A 23004-nucleotide genomic window follows, 5' to 3' on the forward strand; every position below is an offset into this window, starting at 1 on the left:
CTTAGTGTAGTTTCTTAAACCCATTGTAGTGCTTGTTTAGAAAACATGAGGCACTTAGAAGCAACTCGCACTAAATAGTACTTAATTGAATACTTAGCATTTTTGTAACTTTTTATTGTAAGTGTTATTGTTTATTGTGTTTATTTCAGTCTCTCATGGACTTAAAATTTTAACTTCAGTTTCCTGTTTTTGTATCTTTGTTCATGTTTATTATCTCTCTGGTCCTCTGAGTGTTCTGATTATTTCCAGATTTTCTAGTTGACTAGAATTATATAATCATTTGTGATCATGTGCAGCCATGAACAACAACATTTTAAACTTAAGCATGCTACAGTGGTTCTAAAGTGGAAATTATAGTAATGTCAGCTGTCTCTTTGGGTTCCAGTATCCCTTTGTGTTATGTTTCCATTCCGTAAGATTCCTCGTGTCATTTTTGTTCTACTGGTGACCTTGCACACCATGCTATTCAAACTGTTTCACTTGGCTTTAGGTATGATGGTCTTTCTCTGATATACACAGAAAAAGAAAATCTTGGCTTATACACGTGCTGGTTATGATCTGTGATTACTAGCTATCTCTGCTGAAAATGTCATAAGAGGTTACAGGGAGTCAAAAGATGAAAGAGATTCAAAGGTATTGAGGAGAAGACTGAAGTATTCAGAAAGAATTTAATAGCCCAGCAGTGTCATCATTTCCCATCATTAGTAGCAGAAAAGAATTACAACAATTTAAATTAACCTACAGGAATTGAAACAAAAAAATAGAAGCAGATGTAAGTCATATCTCACCTGTTTTTGGTTATAGAACATGTCACTAAATTATGTTTCATAAACAGCAGATCAAATAGTGAACTAGCCAGTATTTTAGGTTGTAAACCTTATTTTGTAAGAAGCATGAAGATCCCCTTTGAGGGTCATCAGTAATAGGCCAAAGTTTATTCTGTTTATCATAGAATCATAGAATGACTTGGGTTGGAACAGACCTCAGAGATCACCTAGTTCTCTCACCCCCATGTCATGGGCAGGATTGCCAACCACTGTCAAACTAAAAAATATTTCCGTGTGGTAAGAATCAAGAAAAGGTGTACAGTACTTGCTGTAAATGAACATATTTAAAAGTATAATGTTTATTTTTGAATTAGCTTTATAGTTCCTCAATTCCAATTGCTTCTAATCTATTGTGATCATTACTCTCAGCAAAAATCAAAAAACAAAACTGAAATAAAATATTGAATAGATCTTACGTGAAGAAAGAGATTAATGGAAAAATAAAAATCAGTGATGTATGACTAAAAAATCCTACATCTTATGAAGTGATGAGATGACGAGTATAATACCTAAAAATGCTTTAAATTAATTTTCTAAGACAATTACCATTAGACTTAAATCTGACAAATTTCCTTTAGGTATTATTGAATACTTTGAAAGTTATTGTTAAGCAGCGGTTTGAAATTTAATTTGTAATGAGAAATTGTTCATTATATAACAGAATGAGAAAGTATGTAGTGTACTTTTGCATATTTTACTCTCTTGACTACTAAAATATAAAAAGTTTCACATTAAGAACCCAAAAGTATGAGTCCCTTTATATCCTGAAAATAAGAACTTTCTTTTGTAGAGGTCTTCAGTTCCTTTTGCAGTACATGATTCATCTCATCTAAATCCAATCATCTAGAAGTTAAAGATCTACTATAAATTTGTTATAAACTTATTCTTTCAATGACTGAAGATAAAAAGAGTTTCCAAGGTCTGTTCATCAGTCTTATGGAAAAGGGGCTGTGAGAGCTTGAAGAAACCACTGTTTTTGTTTTCTTCTTTCTAAGTAGACAGAAATTAAATATTTTTTTTAAGAATTTGATTTTTTTTTTTTTTAAGATTTCATTAACAAGCAAGTTAGATATCACTAATGTCTAAATTTAGGTGAGATAATTGCCATCTTCAGAATTCAAGTAAATTCTGAAACAGTGCTTTGAAACACATACAAAAGAGGACTAATGTAAAAAAGCAGAAGCATATAAGATTAGACAGAAACTATCACCAAGTTTACCTTAGTCTTCCAACAGCTCTCAGTGAAATACAGTTTGATAACCAGTAGAAGTGACAACAATTGTCTTCGCTGTTGTTGTAATGTGGATTATCATCATTTTATTACCACTCAAGTTTTCTGAATCTTTGTGGTTTGTGGTCCATGAAGATGATGATATCCAATTGAAAGTAAAAATATAAACATGAATCGTGTTCCTATGAAACAACAGGAGCAAGATTTGTGTACTATAGATGAAATTCGTGCTATTATGTATACTGAGAGAAATAATCAGGTAAAGAATTTCACCATTCTTTCCTGATTAACTTCTATCCATAGAACCCAGATGATTTGTAGCCAAATTTTTTATAGCTAATACTTTGACAGAGTTGATCTGCTGTCTTCCTTTGGAAAGTGAGACAAGGGAAACAAACCAAGCAGTAAAGCTAAAAGCTTCAGAGTTCAGTTTCCTGATTTTATAAATCTATGCAGATATTCCTATTAATTCACAAAGAGTTAGAATTTTGCTTTAAAGTATGTAATCAAAACAATATGTATTTCCCTGGTATTTTTCATACATAGGTTCTCTTTTCTTTATGCTATCTAGGCTAGAATCTGTTTTTAATAGAAAATAGATTAGTACAGTATGCCATGAGCTAGTCTTAAGGAAAAAGTCTTCACCTATCATTCCAGCTGTCAAATTTGAATAGCTGGTAATGTGAACAAGATAAAGTAACAAAGCCAAAATGAAACAAAATCCAGTTATTAGTATTCATTGTTATGTGTGCAGCTGACAAGCTTTTTAATTTCAAATTTTGTAGGCACATAAGCCTTTTCAGTTTTTAATATAAATATTAAGATAATGGTGCCCTACTGTATGTCAACTCAACCTGGATTTAGGAACACATCTTGGTCTGTTGATGCTAAGGTTTTTATTAAATTGATATATGCAGCTGAATAGCTATGTGTTTGAGAAGGTTCTGTATGTTAGCACGGTGAAAAATAAATATTATTATGTACCTCACCACAGAGATTACAATGAGGTTTTCATCATGCTGTAGTGATAATGGAAAAGAAATATCTGTAATTATATAATACTTTTTAATTATAATAAGACTCATGTAGATATTGTTTCTGGAAGAAACTAAATGCTATTTTACAGTCTTTTCTAAATGCTAGATATTAAATGTAGTTAACATTTGCTTATATTTAAAGCATCTGATAGAATAATGATTGGTGAAATCTATGTATTTTCTTCATCTTTAAATGATTGTAGAATGAAGAGGAATTTGTTCTTAATATTGTATTTTGATATTATAGGTAAGCACACTAGACTGGGTACGAGCTGAAAAAATGTATAACCTCTGTGAGGTTCTATTTAAAATTCACAAGGTAGGTTTCCAAACAATTACAATTACATTATTTAGTAAAGAAAGCTTGCCTCTTCCAGTTGATGTTGAGATCAGTTTAATCTCAGTTAGAGGTAGCTGACATTCAAGTAGCTTATTTGTTGTAGTAAAACCCTTTTGCAATGACTGTTAATAGTATAAAATATAATAGAATCTGGAAAATGGATTAAGCTCCAAGTGAGCAAGTTCCTTAAGTTCTCCCAAACTGAAGAGTATTTTTTTCCATGTGAGAATCAGACGTGAATTACTGATTAGACAATCAGCTAATCATAATGAAACCGGATAATGTTATTTTCCTAGTAGCTTAGATTTTAAAGTGAATGTAATGAAGAATGTTTTCTACATTAAGGTGCTTTTATTTGAGTAATAAGTATAAAATTCTGCCCTTCTTAGATCACTTATAATTTGATAACATCATAGTTGTTTTTACTGTAAAAGGGGCAACGATGTCCATTTGTGTACCATAAATTTCTTAATTTTTTCCACCATCTAGAAATAATGTTGTATTTCTGTTTAGCTTGTAGCAAGGATTTAGAGCAAACCCTATTGGTCTGTTTAAATAATTGACTTACAAAAGATATTTTCTAAGTAGTTGCATCAGATAGGTTAATATAGTTCTATACCAGCTAATCGAAAAGAGCTTAGATATTCCTAAGAAAGTAAATTTGAAAACTTTCTCAAGGAATAAAAAAGAAAATCCTTTCCCATGAGGTGTTGTTTCAGTGAAAAATTCCAAACAAGCTCTAGTTCTCACCAGCTGCTGTCCTTCCCTCTGATGTTCCTCCTTTGAATGTGTACTTATGTTGTGGAGAAGGAATGTTGCCATGTTACTGATACAGATTCTGGTTTAGCAAGTGCTACAAAAAGGAGAAGTGCTTAGTTAAGGGAGTACTTCTTGTGGATGCTTTTCTGTCACAACACAGTTAATTGGGACTGTGTACAGTAGGAAAGACCTGACAATAACATTTACCCCTGTACAGCACAAAGGGTGTTCTTACACACTGCACTAAATGACCAAATTGTTTGGAGAATGGGGTGACAGAGTTTCCATGTCCTGGCTGCTCAAACCGCTTGTCCCAGACTGACTTTCCACAGCAGTGTTATATTTTCTACATCAATTTTGAGGGTTGTAATTTAAAAATAAATAAATTATAAACATGATGAAGTTACAAACAACAGACTAAGGAGTGCACAGACAAAAAAAAAAAAAAAAAGAAAAGAAAAGAAAAGCTCTCAACCTTGCACTGACATCTGCATTTTAGAGTGGTGTCAGCTCCATTAACTGGCTGGTAAAAGAGCCTGATGTCAGATGCCAGTTTTGCAGCTGTACGTGAAAATTTGACAGTTCCAGCCCATCAGTATCTGTTTTTATACTGTTGTAAGCCTTCTTTCACTGAGCAGAAGGAGATAATTCCTTTTCCTGACAGAAGTGAGGGAAGGCTCTTGGCCAGTGCTTTACCAAGAGCTTGACACTCCAGGAGTCCCAGACCAGAGCTGAGCTCCAGAGCACAGGCACTCAGCCAGGAGCTCAGTGCTGCTTTTGTGGAAGTAGCATTAGCTTAATGCAACCATGACTGATCATGGGCATGCGTGGACAGATCCTGACCATCACTTGAGACAGCACCAAAGAGCAGAGAATCTGGCCCTGATTTTTGATTCTGTCTTATTAGATTTTCTTAAAATTTACATTTTCCAGATAGATAATTTGGGCAACAACAAACAAATACTAGTGCTTTTTGAAAAGGTTTTTCACTGCTATGAGTTTTGCTTCTGCATTTTTCTCCTTGAAGAGTTGCTACTTGTGTGAAAGCCACTCCTTTTTTAATATTCTGGTAATTTCAAGGATAGCTTATCCTTAAATCACATTCTGTGATACTTTTTCATTAAGAAAAGGAAATGGGAAGTAAACTACCAAAGATTCAACTCTTTAATGTTCTTGACATTTTAATAAATTAATGCTTAATTGCTAGTCTTCATGAATACATTAAGTAAAGTGCAAAAGCTCAAATTCAGCACTTTAACCTCTTTTCTGTTGATTCTTTGATATAAACGATGATGAGGCAAAGTGAACAAATCCAGAAAGATGGAAAAAATCTTAAGAGATTAGAGTTTCTATGTTATAGACTGAAAGGTGGAGTTTATGTTGTAAAAAAAATACAGATTGGGAGAGCGTTTTTAAGGATTTTCAGGAGCTGGTTAGAACTACTGCAAAGCCATGATGGAGAGTGCTTTTCTATTTTTAAGGGAAGGTGCACTTGTTACTCAACTGTAAGCGTCTCACCTATGTTCATTAAGCAATAAGAGTTAAAAATTGAAAATAAGCATCCAAAATGGGAAGGGCATCTTACAAGCAAACTTCTGCTGTATTTTAGGATTATGTGTGTATACATACATATAAGTACATACTTTAATTCACATAGATAATGCAAATATGTGAATTAAAATTCATATACATGAACATTTAACAGTAACAACCAGGTGACTGAAAATGTGATCCCATTTATCTCATGTATTTCCTCCTGAATTTGCTTCATACTTTGTATTTACTGGAACTATTAATGAAAAATAGTATATAACAATAGATGTATTTTTAAAAATAACCTGTCAAAAAAAAAATTGATTTTCTTTTATTGCATAGTATTTCACATATCGCATTTCTAAATATAAAAATATAAAACAAAAATATATTCATCTAACAGCCACGATGAGTACTACTGAGTATTGAAGTAGATATAGATTTATTACCTGCTACTCCATGGGTACTGAACACAAGATGACATGCACTTTATTCAGTTTCCTTTTTACCAGTGCAAAGGAGCATCAGAAAGTAGCTTTGAACTGCTTAAAGGCTGTTCTCTCCTATGCTAGCTGTAGTGCCTTTTTTTGACAACAAAGTCTTATGTACCCTGGTACAATTATGTATTGCCTCTGAGGTATCCCCTCAAATATCCATAATTTAACAGATTAGGCAGGTAAATTGGATAAATTTAGATATGCCAGATTAATGATATTCCGTAATTCACCAACACAAAAATTTTCAGTTCCCGTATGAGTTATTTTGATCCTGTTTATGAATACGAGAGCAGTACACAGGGAAGATCGTACTGCTGAATCATTTGTTTTCTCTATTTTTTCCTACTAAAAGTGGGTCTTCACTGCTGTCCTGTGAAGTTGGTTGTTTGTGCATCTACAACAGAAAGGATGCAAGACCCTGTACTTTTAAACATTTGTCTTACGTATACCAAAGTATTTTAGGTGACATTTGGATGCTCAAATCCCAGTTGTTTGCTTGTTTTTATGTGCATGGAATTTCCAAGCTCTGGTAGACTAAGATATACTATTAAAACCTTTGGAAAAATAAATTTGAAATCTAAAGCATCTTTGACTATGAGATTCTAGGACTTAGGTGCCAATACAGAGTTACATTCTGATCTTTTCAAAGCCAGCTATTCCACTCCAACATTACTGCTTTTACCTCAGATCTGCTTAACCTGAGTCAGCTCTCCCAAACTTGACGTGGAGTGCTAGAGAAATAAAATTCTGATTGCAAGTGATTTTACAAGATGAGAAATAAGATTTCATTTGTAAATTCTTCCATGGTTTTTCAATCTTTTCTGCTCCATGTCATTAGAGAGAAGTGGAGATGGGAAAAGGCCCTTATAAATGCAAATTAAAATATATAAATATATATATGAAAAAACAGTCATTGAAAATACTCAACTGTAAAAGCTTTTCATTTAGTTTTGTTTTTCTCTATGATAGTCACTTGAAATATTTGAGAAGTTTCATGTGAATTTTGTTTTCAGTTACATAGCTTTCTTTTACAGTGATATTTGTTATGATGAAAGACTGATGTGAAATTTCTCATCTTCTTCATCCTGAAGATGATGGCAGGATCCTATTTCACTCCCATAGTAGCAGAGTTGCACTGGAAGCTGTTAGGTGATATTTGAAAGCTCACCTCATTTCCTGAATGATCCCTTGTGTGCTTGGTAGAGTACCACATTCCTGGCTGCAGTAGTTACATTCATCTGTAAGACTTATAGACAGCTCTTGAAGTGTATTGAAACAATTAAGAAATTTCATTCCTTCTCACTGTAAACAGTATATTGTACAAACTGCTTTTAAATTGTGTATGTGTTGCTTAGATAAGTTTGACAGTAATTTTGAACTACTGAAGGAGCTTTGATTACATGATACAAGGTTAAGTGAATTAGAACCAGTGAAAGAATTTTGCAAATATTGCTTAATTGTCATAATGTTTCTTCAAGATTATTATTAATTTAATAACATATCTAAGTACCCACTACTTACAAAAGACAATGTTGCTTTAACTGTTTTACTAGATGAAGAATCACATACTGAAACATATCTTTCAGCTCTGGCTTGCTGATGATTGCTGGCTACAAGCAAACTTGTATTTTGGTATTCATCAGGACTTCGATTTTGAAGACCACAGGCCATATTGTTTCAGTGTTATGGTTGGACATGGCAAAAGTCATTGTTTCAATGTAGAGCTGGGCAGCGAGTTGGCAGTTTGGGAGAAATCATTTCAAAGAGCAATTTTCTTGGAAGTTCAAAGAACTGGGGTAAGTAATGAATAATTTAAATCCTGGAACCTTTTTTTTTTTTTTTCAGAAAAATAGGTATAAAATATATTTAGATAATATATATGTTCAATAATTGCATGAGATTGATGAGCTCCATTAATGAGGATCTGAATACATTTTAATGCATTTAATTTAAGAAGGGTTCTGAAAGCTTCATGAGAGCAATATTTATCTATCCATGCCCATGTAATAACAATCTGTGAGTATATAATGTTTGGAAATTAGAATTTTCAAGTGTATGAGTTCACCTTGATTACAAAAAACTGGAAACTAATACATTTTACTACTGAAATACAGGTTTTTTTTTTTTTTTTTTGGAGGTTCTTTAGACTACTTTAAACATTTTCTTCCATAAATCTTATTTCTACTTGCCTAAATGGAATTTAAAATTTGTTGCCTTATATTGTGGTTCTATTTTAAAAATATAAATTGTTTGCTTTTATGAAAATTAGGGCTGAATTTGTTAACACTGGAAAAATTTGAAGAATCGGTAAAAGAGGAAAGTTAGTCACATTAATTCTTAAATTCATCAAATAACACAGTGGATTATCACTTTTTACTGCCTAGTACAATTCTCTAAGCCCAATTTCTTTTTAGACCTGAGTGTGCATTCCTCGTTAGATAGTTTGATGTTTAACATTAATGTAGCTGGTATAGCTGCATAACTGTGTGTCTATTTACACAGTGCTGACTATGCTTCCATTAGAATCAGTGAGGTTAGATCAACGAGATAAGAAACACAGAATCATATGTTAAGTTGAAAAGGACCTTAAAGAACATCCAATTCCTAATGCCTTGTCATGGGTAGGGTTGCCACCCACTAGATCAGGCTGCTCAGGGCCCCATCCAACCTAGCCTTGAACACTTCCAGGGATAGGGTATCTGCAGCTTCTCTGGGCAGCCTATTCCAGTGCCTCACCACTCTCTGAGTAAAGAATTTCCTACTAACATGTAGCCAGCCCCAACAGACTTGTACACATTCAGTCTCATGAGGCTGTCTCTAACTTTATGTGCTCTTGAGAGGGATTTTCTTCCTCTGAACCCCACCTAGAGGTTTAAATGTGAGAGGTGTGGAAAGCGTGATAGCCAATGAAGATTGAGGCAAAGAACTCAGCCCTTTCTGCTCTTTTCTGCCTCTTATGCTGGAAGATGGAGAGTTCTTGTGCTCTCAGAGGGTTTTCTTAAAGAGCTGCCAGTGCTACTCCATTCCTATGTCCCTAAGTACAGTTTTCCAAAGTATCTCATCCAATAATTCCTTAAATAAGAATTCCTTAAGCTGGAAATTCTCCCTCCTTAAGAGTTTTGACTCTACTCTTTGTCAAGCTCATGTTCCTTGAGATCATGGCCTCGAACACAACATGGTCACTACAGCCCAGGAATGATTACACTCACCCTAAAGTGATATATGCTGATTGGTAGGCACCCAGACAAACTAAAGATGTTTGCATAAGAAAGAGCAGTGGATCCCAGCATTGCATTAGCACAGCATTCAAGGAACAGGACTCCTAGCACAGTTGTTGAATCAGGTCTTCTAAATTTCCAGGTCTCTGGGATCATAAAAAGAGTTGCAAGCACTGTTTTAGAACACTTCTAATTGTCTCTTTGGACTGACGGGTTGTCAAAAATGATTTTTTATGGTGATGCTGTCTCTTCTGCTCTTCTGAAAGGAATACAGTTCTTCAAAGGAAAAAAAAAGAAAGGATTCTTCCTGAAAAAGCTGCTGGGCATCAAGGAGGGATTCATAATGCTGAGTATGCATAAAATATTTTCTTACATGAAATCTTCAGATAATTATGATATATCTCTTTGAACATATAAATTACCCTACTTATTGTGCATATAAAAACAGGTAATATATCATTAAAATTAAGTGCAATATGTTTGGAGATTAACTCATTCTGTCACTGATTCAATTTCTGAAGAGTTTATTGTTAAATCTCAAAACTTATTCTATTGCATTCTAACAGTCTCAACGTTTAGAGATGTTTGTTTGCTTGTGCAATGACCTTTTGTCATTTTAATCCAACAAACTGGTAGACCAATAGCTACTAAATACATTAATATTCATTCCAGCCATGGTTTAACCTATTTGAAACCTCCAGTAGAGGCACTCATGATTACAATGCTTAAGTCTCCATGTGTGTGTTCTCATATTAATTTTCTTCCTCAGTTGTATATATATTCATGTTTGCTGAAAATCTCATTGTCAGTAGAATATAAAGTGGTGTGGTTACTCTCCAGCAGTGGAAAATCTTTCTGACTCCATTATTCTTTTTCTTCCTTCAAAACATAAATTCTTCATGTCCTGGTTTTCAGATAGATATTAAGAGCAGCATGAATGAGCTGCAAATCAACATTACATAGATTGATCCCAGCCATAGAGAGAATTGACATTTCAGTATTCAGGAAATTAATTGTTGTAACCTGTAGGTTAGATTGTCCATAAAAATTCTTTCTTTTGTATAAGGACCATAATTGCAGTAAGAAATTCATTTGTATTCATAAATAATTGGGCAAGATTCATGGTGGCAGTCGAATATCACTGTGTCATTCTAGCCATTCTTATTTAAATGTGGCTTCATGCTATTAGCTTTTTAGGGCCTTTTGAATTTTGTCTTTGGCAAACCTGTTTTTAACTGTATCCTGTACGTGTTCTTTGGTTTTGATACTTTCATAAAAATGGTATTTCGGAGGTTAACCTGCCCTTAGTTTATGAAAAGAAATCTTAATATTCTATGATATATTCAAAGATATGATATTTTAAACATTTTTTAATAGCTGTTTTAAATGATAGGAAGAATGCAATAAAGCAGGAAGAAATTCCCCTCACAACATCATTTCCTCTTCAGCTGTCTTAAGGACATATTTCAAGCTGCAAATACATAAAAACAGGAGCCTACCACAAAACTGTGAAATTAAGTGATCATAAATAAATTAATCTATTTGCAAACAATGAGAGCAGATGAAGTTCTTTTAAATCCTTGTGCTAGAGATAGCTGTATTTTCTTCCTAGAAAAAAAAAAATTTGTAATGGCATAACTTGGATAGATGGGGGCAATAGAAATGCAGCAGAAGTAGGGAAATAGGAGTTAGAAGGCAGAAAAAGCACTGTTAAGAGGTATTTTCCTGAGGTTTGTGATAAAAATCATCTTTGCAGTGGATAAAGGTAGATTGTGACAGTTTCTTAATCACAGCTAGAAATTCAGTTATCTCTCACAAATTCCAGCAAGCAAGCCTCCTTGTCTGATCTGACATCTTGTTCTCTTATGAAGAAAGGTTGAGGGAACTGGGCTTGGGGGTACGTCTGTTTACGAGGGTGGATAGGACAAGGGGGAATGGTTTTAAACTGAGACAAGGGATATTAGGAGGAAGTTTTTCACACAGAGGGGTGTTGATGCACTCTAACATGTTGCCCAAGGAGGTTGTGGATGCCCCATCCCTGCAGGCATTCAAGGCCAGGCTGGATGTGGCTCTAGTCAGCCTGGTGTGGTGGTTGGCGACTCTGCAAATAGCCGGGGGATTGAAACTAGATGATCATTGTGGTCCTTTGCGGTCCTTTTCAACCCAAGCCATTCTATAATTCTATGATCCTCAGCAGTGGAGAACACTGTCAGATGTTTGTTCTTGGATAAATGCAAGAATGATTATTGGGAATAATTGTGCATACAAACCCAGAGTTTTATTTCTGTGAGTGTCCTACATGAAGCCTTCAGTTTTCTTTCAAAAATTATTGTAGTACTAAAACTCCGTGAGTAAAATTATTGTAAAAAGTAGCAACACTTAAAACAGATGCAATTAATCAATTATTTTTCTGTTCTGTAAGCAACAATGAATTCCATTTCAATATTGGTCTGTTATGCCAGTCTCTATTTTTACCTGTGATTATGAGCAGTGTTCCACAGTTATGAAAGATGACAGGCATGAAAGTGGCATGTATTACAGTATCATTAGTTCACGAGCTTCCTTCTTCCGTGCTTTAACATTTTCCTCCATTTACTGTATATTCTTATGGATGATGAATCTACAACTACTTTATTTATGGTTAAACCAAAGCAAAACAAATGAAAAAAAAAATCCTCTAATTATTTTGAAGAAATTGTTTACACAATATCCTTTCCTCAGCTGCTTCTCTTTTTGCTTAATGTACTGCTTCTGTTTATGTTTCTGCTTGTAGGTACTTTTTTAATACTCTCTCTTCTATTCATCTTTCAAAGTTTCTTTGTATTACTTTGTCACTGATTTTATCAGTTCATTGCTTTTAAGTCATTTCTAACCTAAGTTGCTTTCCATGAAACAAAAAGTGTTTGTTGAGGAACTAATATGTGCAGTTTTCTAATTCTTACCAACTACTTGCTGTTTGTTTTATATTGTTACTAAATTTTACCTGTGTATTTGTGTTAAAAAACCTTTGAGAGGGTTCACAAGAACTAGCTTTCTTGTGTCAACTGCACCCCTCATTTTGGTGCCATCAACAAACTTGCTGAGGGTATGCTCAATCCCACTGTCTATGTCATCGATAAAGATGTTAATGTTTCTATTCAAAATAATGTCTGTAAGCACCACCATTTGAATGAGATTCTAATAATTATACTGTAGTACATTATTCTGTGATGAAGCAATGACAATATTGTTGGTCTGAAGGACCATCTCTTAAAATGTCTGCTGGTCAGAACCACATTTGGCACACCTGTGCTGCAAGTTGGATTCTACATTAATCGTTTGTTGTTCCTAGGGTAAATGATATTTTAGCTGAATACCTTTATAAAGCAGTTTATGGTTAGAGATGAGCATTCAACAAGCAACTATGAACAGGAAAGGTGGAACACACTGGTCAGTGATGTGTAGTCCTTGTATTGCCACTGTATAGTGACCAAGCTGCAAGGAAGCTTCTAAACAGATCCATCTGAATCTGTTTAATCATGTGAAATGAAGAAATCTGATAAGTGAAGGTTTTGGATTTAGAGAAAACTGAAGTAAAGGAAGCTTGTGGTGTTTGGAACCAGACAGCATAAGAAAAAAGTTTACTTCCCTGAACTCCTCACTGGCACAATACACTAGAGGTGTTTTCTAGTCATTCTCTAGTGACATTTTGAATTAATCTTGTTCCAACCCTAGTTTGATGTTATCAGAGTGGATCTTAGAGCCTGTGTCCCCACTAGCAGTGATGTGGTATCTTTCCACTCATCTCTGTATTGCAACTAATCTGGCTCTTCTAACTACTTTTTCAGATGCATAGAATATTTTGAATATCTTAGCAAGTCTGCAGTCAAAGAAGCATGCCGATTGTTTCTGAGCATATTTGGAATTAAACGGTGTTTGAGAATTGGTGGTCTAAATTATCATCTGAGATTAAGCAAGACAAGTTCACCTAAATTAAAAAAAAAAAAAAAAAAAGCAGAAGCAGAAGTCGGGCAACCTGAATAAGCAATAATTGACATTTTTTGCCTACAAATCTGTTAATTCCTCATGGTAAACTAAGAAGATGAGTGAAACAGGAGATCTGAATAATATATAAAAAGCTAAATGAAGTTGGCAATGCTAACTTTTTTTTTTTTTTTCTGATTACAAAGCAGATATGAAGCAGACATATATAGGAATGGCCTTAATAATGGAAGTGCCACTATCTACTATTTTCAGAAGAAACTTCATTCTCATTTCTGAAACAAACAAACTAAATATCGTTTTTTAAATCGAGGTGAAATAATAGATAGCAGTTACATTAAGTTAGATTCATAGGGTCATTAGAAGTTAGTTATCAGCTTGTAACTAGAAGCGGTCAGTTTAATTACACAATTAAGCTTTAGATTGTTTCCATTATGTACAGAAAGGTTATTACAATTCCAGTTTAATTATTTAATTAGCTTATCTTTAGAAATACTATTAATTTCAAATTCATTTTCATGCTAATGAAAAAAAAAAAACACCCACATTCTCCAAGAAAAATGCTGAGAATTGTATGCATCAGTTGTAAATATATTTGTAAAAATGATTGCTATGTTTATAAAAATTATTAATAATTTGGCAATTCAGACACTGTGTAAATCTTTTTCATTTTCTACAATAATAATTTACTGATTTACTATGATGCTGAAGAAAATCTTTACTTCTATATTTTAAAGATGATAAATATAAAATGTGGATTTTCATGTAGCTACACCAATATTTCTGAAAATGGCATTCTTAAAATTACAAATGATCCATATTAAAAGTTTGACTTTATATTTATATCAATGTATTTTTACTTATCTATAAATACAGAGATTTAGTTAATAGTGATGTAGTGTAATATAATTTTATTGCTGCTTTCCAGAGGATATTATAGACTTGAATGAGGATTAAACAATGCAAGTTACTCTAAGGGAAGTTTGAATTTATAGGTGAATATGATTTTAGCATTTTGAAATTTTACATTCTGCTTTCAAAAGTGAGTGTTCTCTATTCCCCCTCACCCCCCCTATTGTTTTTGTTTTTGGTTTTTTTTAATAATATGGTAGAAAACCAAAATCCCTATTGAAGCATCATTGATTAAGAGCCTAATTATATTCTGCTAATAAATAATTGAATTGCTCAGTTGTTCCAGAAATGAACTGGTAGTATCTGTTTTAGGTACTTCTAATTAAAATTGTCTCTCAACTGCAAAATTATTAGTATTTTAGAAATTTACAATCACTAGGAAAGAAAGATCGTTTAATTTATATTAAAGAACTGTCTCAAAAAACAAGTCAGCACCTTTGCTGAAGTCCACTAGTAGATTTCCACTAAGATGAATGATTCCAGCCTGATTACTGAGAATCTGCTTCTGGTATGTGGAAACATCTGTGAGGCAATCTCTAAGTAGGAAAGCAGCATTAATTTCATTGTCCTAACTTTTTTCCTTCTGGGGAAAAAAAAACAAAGAAACAAAACACAGATGCTTCAAAACCACAGAACTATTGCTCACTGACAGAGATGAGGAAGCTTAGTCTATTACCAGTAGTTAGATAACATAGATATTTATTTCAGTTAGGCCACCTATTGTATGGCAGTGATTTTACTGAGTGTGGTTCATATTGTACTAGCTGACCTAAATGCAAAAGTTTCAAGCATCACAGTGTCCTGAGAAAGACACCATTTAAAATGTGAATGCATTGTTATTTTCTAAGACACTAACAACTGAGCTGGCACTACTTCTGCCAAAATCAGTAGAACCTTAATTTGAAATTGAAAAGAGACATTATCTGAATTCTTAGAAAAATCTTTCTTTTAGTACCAGTATCTTGAACATATCTTTGCTGAATATGTATGTATCTGTGCTTAAAACTAAGGCACAGTTATAACATCTTCTCAAAACCTCTCTTTTATACTAATATCAAATAAACCACGAAAAGAAAAGAAAAGAAAAGAAAAGAAAAGAAAAAGTTATTTCAGGGCATTAGCTGCAGTTCTTCCTGTAGTTTTAACTGCGGATCTTGTAGGCATGTATAAGAACACTTTTGATTAGATTTGTTCTGTTTCAGTGGAATGGTTTTAGTTGTATCTATCCATAATTATTGCAGTTCTGTAAATTTTAACTGTGACATGATCACTCCCTTATGCCCAGATGAGTGAACCTAATGCATTTTTAAGCTACAATTTCATTCGTTCATGCCTACACACAGAAATGATTTAATTCATCCCATTGCAAAGTTATGTGGACCAAGAAGATGCCTGAGGTTTGAAAATCTGTTCTGGATGAAATTTCTGAAAACTTTCATGCTTTTGATGTTTTATTACATCTTAAGTTCATTTTCTGATATGTCTTACAGGTTCAGTTTGAGAATGTATTCATATAAATTATAAATATATTTTTCTTTTAATTTTGATAATACATGATATATTTTTTTCTCTACAATAACTGTCAGAGGTTTTTATACTTTGGAAAGCCAAATGATATACATTTGAAACTCAGCTTTTTGGAATTTTAAAGATTTTTAAAAGCACTTCTGCTTAGCACAGGTAATTCTGTACAAAAACACTGTTCATGATTTTGCAAGCTGTCTTCAGAATTAAGGGGTTTGTACATCTCCTAGTACTTTCTGTATGTGAGATGAGATCTATTTCTCAGTACAGTGATAGCAAATTTTATGCTCTTTCCAGATATCCACACTGATAGAAAGACTAAAGAAAATATTAAATAAATTTATATTTGGTCTTCTAAACAGAGAAAAAATCATCAGTGGTATTTGGGTGGTATTAAATTTTTACGAGTACAAAGAGGCAACACAGGAGTCTTCTACTAATATGATTAATACATTGATTAGTAATTGATTTCTTGGGAAAACTCTTTACAATTCAATCATTATGTTAATCTCTAATAAAATATGGCCAATAAAATAGGCCAATAAAAATTACAATGTTCTGATCTCTATACAACACACTTCTTGAATAGTTAGAGCTTTGCAATGAACTCTATCAGAGTTGGGAGTCATCGCTAAATAAACAGCGCTAAAAGCATGAATTGTTGTTATTGGGCTCTATGTACATTGACTGGTTGGTAGTTAATTATTATAATGGAAAAAGACCAGAAGCACATGATGATGGCTGTTTTATACTATCTGGAATATATATTGCTCTTACTGTACAGATAAAGATGAATTCTCATTAATTGTAATGTTTATTTTACACATAATTGGGATGACTTGTCTCTGAAAAAAATGATGTTTATAATATAAAAAAAATAGATTAATAAAATGATGTTGCTAATTTGAATGCAAATATTTTTTTACTCTAAGCAAGGTAAATGTTTTGTTAAGATTTTCCCAGTTTATGGATGATATATTATTTCTACAAAGAAGCACACTGCATTTTTTAATTTAAAATTAATTATAAAATTAATTGTAAGGAATGTATATATATAAAATGTGCATACTGTCTTCATATGGATATGATACTTTCATATGATGCTTTCACATGATCTAACACAAAACTGCCCAAAGAAGCAGCTGGGACATCCATCACTTTTACAGTATACCTCCAATTGAACCTACCATCAAGAGGGCAAGCTCCAGAATCCTGGCAGTCTGTGAATAAAGTAGGATGGATCAAAGCTGATTTCTGGGGAATCTCTACATCTATGGAAAAGGTAGTGAGGGCACCCAAATAGTAACTATTAAACCCTCCCAAGACCTGGAAGGACAGATACCAGTGCCAAAAATATACCTTCATTCTGCTTCTGAACAGGCATAAGAGGTCTAACAAATTCTGTGAGTGAGTCAGAAATGCTGTTCTCCTATTTGCAGTCATATTGTCAAATTAATAATCCTTTTGTGAAATAAACATATATGCGTTGTGATGCTGATATCTGAAAAAAAATACAAAGAGCACTTTAATTGTCTTTTGTTACAAATTATGAGTGATCATTCTAGAACTCACTTTTGCTTGGAAAAGGTAAGTATTGGGATATATACTACAGTTTTCTAATCTGATGCAGATCAAACATGACACCTTCCTTTTAATGGTATAATTCTTTGTACTAAAGAATCAAATCAGTATTAAACTCACAGTCTACATCCTACAGACTATATTCAGAGACACCAAGATTATAACTGGAAATCTTTTACACCTACTCAAGCAGAACGTCTCTATGCCACGTTTGCTAATGTTTTGAATCTTTTTAAACACAAGCTGTGTAAATGCAGTTATTAAAATTAATGTGGCTATTTGAGTATAGCTGTATGATAGAAAAATATTTTAATATGTACCATTAAGTGATACCTCTCATCTACCTCTATTTACAATATTTAAGTGCTCTGTGATAAACCAGTATTGGACCTAAGCCCAGGAAAAAAAATCTCATTTCCTTTTGGTAAGGAAGATTGTTTAAAATAGCCAATGTTTTTCCTCTCTGTTGCTTAAACTGTGAGTTCTCTCATTGAATACACCTGCAGAGCACTGACTAGTATGCTATTATGCAGTACTACCTTTTTTATTTTTTTCCAATTGTTTTTCTGGAGAATTACATTAGAAGACAGCTAAACCCAGATTTGTACTGTTAAACGTCTATGTAAACAATAATGAAGGGTAATCACATAATTGCAGATGTATGGCAAGTTTATTGCAAAGGCTGGAATGAGAAAGGATAGTGCTCTGTATCAGTGTGAATGAGCAGGAATGGGGATTCTTGTAGCAGTGCTATCTAAGAACCTGTTCAAAGTCACTGAGTATATGCCAGAGGCAAGCTTTTAAATTTAATAACTGCTATCTCTTCCTTGTATGGCAAAACACAAGCTACTTCTGTTGTAAATAAAAAACTATTAGTGTTTTTTTTTTAAGTATAAACCTGATACATTTACTTGTAATGGTTATCACAGTGAAAATGCAGCACCAACTGTTTGTCTTTAGTATTTGTCTGCAAATCATTTTAAAAACAGTTCCAATATTTGCTAATATTGAATATTTGTAAAATACTCCAGGCTAATTATGCATGAATAATTTGTTTTAATAATCACCATATGTGGCTGAGCAATTGGAATGCTTAATCATTAGGGCAATCTAATTTAATATATTTTCAAAACTGTTTGCTGAGTCAAAAAACATTGTTTTTTTTAACCTCTTCAGTTAGAAAATAATGGAGAATAAGTTGAGACTGGTGCTTGATACTGCCTTATGATTATTGAATAATATGTGGGAATATTTAAATACTGTTGTAATTGATTATTGATTACTGAAGTCTTTTTAGTGCCAAATAATATGAGCTTTGAACACCAATAAACAAAGTAGTTTATTCAGAAATAATGTACATCTCTCACTGTTCAATTGATTATAATACTAATCTGTACTACTATGTGAGTTTAATTCCCAGCCCCTTCAAAATCCTTCATAAAATGTCATGTCTGTAAATATTTCTTTAAGTACTAGGAGGGAACCATCAGAGTTACTAAATACAAATGTTCTAGATTATACACAAAATTTTTGAAGAACAATTCCATGGCACAACTTTCACCTTAAACAATTGTATTAATGTTTTCAATCTCCTTCAGGCCATTCTTGTGTTAATACCGTTTTTCAGCATTTAAGAAACTAGCCAGACGCAAAAAACCCTGCAAACAAATGTTCAAGGGTGAGGCAACCGTATGATTTATGAAATATCAATGAGAGCAAAATAATGCTCCCTTGGAAAAGAAGAAAAAAAATTAAAGATTTCATGAAGTTGAAGGGTGTGTATATATATATATGTATATATATATACATATATATATATATATAATATTTTAAATGGCTAGTAAGGTCAGATGGGGAAAAGCTGAAGGCAGCATCTGATCTCTGTTCGTGCTGAAGTTTTGAAGTTTTGCTGAATGACTTTTTACCATTTACTTTAAATGTGAATCTCTTCATGTTTTTTTCAAATTACATCAGCAGCATACACATTCTGTTATGCTTTCAGAATCCAGCAAAGATGCCAGGTAGCCTTAAAATGCATGCCAAGAGAATCAGCTGGCATTTTTCAGTCATTCAAGTATACAAGTGAAGAAATGTTGCAAGGTAAAAGCTTGTCTTCAAATTTTCTATCAGACAGAGAAATAAAGAAGTCAGATAACTTACAATTAGATTGCAATCACTAAACATTGAGGCACTTTAACCTGCACATGCACTGGAAATGATGTGAGAAGCCATATGTGAGGTCTAAGCAGTTCTCCAAAAGTTTTGAAATAGTCAGCACTGACTTTTTTCTATGAAGCATTTTATAATGATGGTTCCCAAGAATATAGTCTTTATTTTGAGAAGAGTGATTCAGTACAAAGACCTCCAGTTCATCTCTAGCTCACAGACCTGCTATGAATTTGGTCAGAAGTTTTTGACAACTTCAATATAAAATACTACAAAGCAGTATGAGTGTTGTTAGCTGATTGTCTTCTCACATACACACACACACACACACACACACAAAAATCACATAAAGAATTATTTTTATGTGATATGTGAAGATGATGCTTTTCATGCTTTTTTTCCAGTCTAAAACATATATGTGCAGTTGGCAAGGGGATACTCTATGTTTCACAGTCGACTTTGCTCTGGGATTTACCTGTTTTGACAGTAAAACAAAGGTAAGAGGAAAAAGAAAAGAAAACATAACTCTGCTTTATTTCAGCATTCTTGAAGTTATCAGTAACCCTATCTTTTATACTGATGTGGAGTATTTCTTTCTCAAACATATTGTACTTTTTGTTTATATAGCTCCACTGAAGTGCAGTCAGTTTGGGACTCAAAAAGGGTAATCTATTTGTGCCATAGCATGTAAAGTAGATATTGGAGAAATATATTTAAAAAAAAAAAAAAAAAAGTAATTTCCTTTTCAAGCAATAATAGGAAAAGCAGGTTATGTGTAGCAGAGAACTTGGTTTCTTAGTAACAGAGAAACGTCAAAGATTTTGAAAAGATTACCAGTCATGAAAAATATTGAACTTTCACCTGATTCTATTTGTTTTGAAGCTACAGATATAAAAGAGAATAAATTATTCTTCCATCATAACAAATTTAGGCTATATCAGAACTGAACAGAACAAGAGCAAATGCATTTCAGAGTCAATGTATGTGATTAAATTCTCTTTTCTTGCAAAACTGAGTGGCTTTATAAAGGGACTGTAGGGAATGGTTTATAGCACCTGACAACTTCCAAACCATATCTAAAATTCTACTATTTTAAATAAAATCTGTCATCATTTTTAGTGAATTTATAGATTTGTTTCCTGTTGTAATGTAAAAATGAACTTACATTAAAAAAAGTTTCTAACTTAATAGAGCTGGTTAGTATAAGAACTGTCCTTTAAAATATGGTCGGCAACTACTGACTGAAATGATTTTATAATATATATTAAAGACATTCATTTAGTCATTCTGATTTAAAAGAAAATACAATGCATTTTGAAATACTGATGCAGGATCTAGTTTTTATATTTTGGCATTTTTTGCTCAATTACACAAATTTATTGAAATTTCAGTGCAGAGAAATAATAATCAATGTAATTGTTATTTGGAAATTTAGACTATTTGCACTGCATGTGCTATCCTATAAATAACATGAAAATTCGGAAAATATATTTGAATACTTTTCCATGCCTTTGGTGATACTACATTTTGAAACTGTGCTCTGCATAGCACAATTTCCACATAGCCAAAGGTTAAGTATAGACAGTAATCATCTCATTAATTTAGACTGTATAAAATGTTTATTTTAGATCTGAAGATTAATTTAGTGTACTCCTCCTTGAGAAAAATAAACTTCTCTGTTGATATTCATTTTCACAAGACCAGAAAACTATTCATAATTAAAATCTCATAGTATGTAGAAATTCTACTAGTAGAACCAAAGTATTACCTGTAGAAAGAGTAGGACTTTAACCCAGTGTGCCTACCATCATTATAGTTGATGGTGTGGAGGCTTCAATCCAACTTTGTTTTTGTAGTATCATAGAATGGCTTGGGTTGGAAGGGACCTTAAAGACCACCTAGTTCCAACTCCCTGCTGTGGGCAGGGTTTCCACCCAGGGCTGCCCAGGACCCCACCCAGCCTGGCCTTGAACACCTCTGGGGACATAGAATCCATAGCTTCTCTAGGCATGCTTTTCCAGTGCTTCATCACTCTCTGAGCAAAAAAAATGCCTCCTAATTTCTAACTTAAATCTCCTCTCTTTTAATTTAAAGCCATTCCCTCTATCCTATCACTGTCAGACCATGTAAAAAGTCAGTCCCCTCCTTCTTGTAAGCTCCCTTGAAGAACTGGAAGGTCTCCCTGGAGTCTTCTCCAAGCAAAACAAGCCCAGTTCCTCAACCTTTCTTCACCAGCGCTCCAGCCCTCAGAAATTCTTCATGACCCTCCTCTGGACCCACTCCAACTGCTCTGCATCCTTTTTCTACTGGGGGCCCCAAGCCTGTACACAGTATTCCAGATGAGGCAGAGCTAATGAGGACAATCCCTTCCCTCTCCCTGCTGGCCTCCCCTCTTTTGATGTGCCCAGGATTCTGTTAGCCTTCTGAACTACAAGTGCACACTACTGTCTTATGTTAATCTCTCCATTCACCAGGATCCCCAAGACCTTCCCCGCAGGGCTGCTCTCAGTGAGTTCTTCTGTAGACATATCTGGGATTGTCCTGATCCAAGTGCAACACTTAGCCTTGTGGAACCTCATTTGGTTCAGGTGAGCCTACTTTTCAGGCTCGTCCAGTTCCCTCTGGATGGCACCCTTTCCGGACCAGTCCCTGGGGTTCATTGTCTCTGGCAACCCTCTTTCTGTGACCATCCAAGCAACTCCTTATACACTCAATAGTCTACCTTTCAAATCCACATGTCTCCAATTTAGAGATAAGAATGTGATGTTGGACCACATTAAAAGACTTGCAGAAGTCCAGGTAGATAATCTTCTTCCATTTCCTGATACCATCACTCCATCATAGTAGGCCACCAGATTTGTCAGGCGCAATCTGCCCTTGGTGAAGCAGTGCTGGCTGTCACAATCACCTCTTCATTCCTCATGTGCCTCAACATAGCTTCCAGGAGGATCTTCTTCGTGATCTTCCCAGGAACAGACATGAGGTTCACTGGCCTGTACTTTGCCATATCTTTGTGTTCTAGTTTTCTTATAAATGGGAGTAAAGTTTTTACAGTCACTGGGGACTTCACCTGACAGCTTTTTGAACATGATGGAGAGTGACTTGGCAACTACATCAGCCATTTCCTTCAGGACCCTTAGATGTATGTCACTGGGCCCCATAGACTTGTTGCTTATATAAGAGAAATAAAGAATAATGTTAGACATATTAATTCTGTTGTTAACCTGGAAAAATTCTGGAGAGCTCATATGCATTTATTGTTCTTCTCTGTGAGAGATGGACATGTTCTCTGTATCTTCAAGTATGTGTGAAGCAATAATGAGCAGATTCCACACTTAATTATTACTGCCCATTAGTATCAGCTGAAGTTGATGGTGTTGCCCCACAATCTTAGTTTT

General features: G+C 33.8%; 1 protein-coding gene across 4 annotated transcripts in view; it reads left to right on the forward strand.

Annotated features, from left to right (window-relative positions):
- The window catches only part of SNTG2 (syntrophin gamma 2), a 244420-nt gene that overhangs the window by 196929 nt on the left and 24487 nt on the right, over positions 1–23004 (forward strand). For 3 of the 4 annotated variants that reach the window (XM_025148893.3, XM_025148894.2, XM_025148895.3), the window contains 3 exons: positions 3343–3414; positions 7778–8020; positions 20011–20103. In XM_025148893.3, the coding sequence (XP_025004661.1) occupies positions 3343–3414; positions 7778–8020; positions 20011–20103 (408 nt within the window). The remainder of the gene's footprint in view (positions 1–3342; positions 3415–7777; positions 8021–20010; positions 20104–23004) is intronic. The other variant, XM_025148890.3, reaches the window with a different exon arrangement.

Source organism: Gallus gallus, chromosome 3 (genome assembly GCF_016699485.2).
Source record: "Gallus gallus isolate bGalGal1 chromosome 3, bGalGal1.mat.broiler.GRCg7b, whole genome shotgun sequence".
Classification (NCBI taxonomy): Eukaryota; Metazoa; Chordata; class Aves; order Galliformes; family Phasianidae; genus Gallus; species Gallus gallus.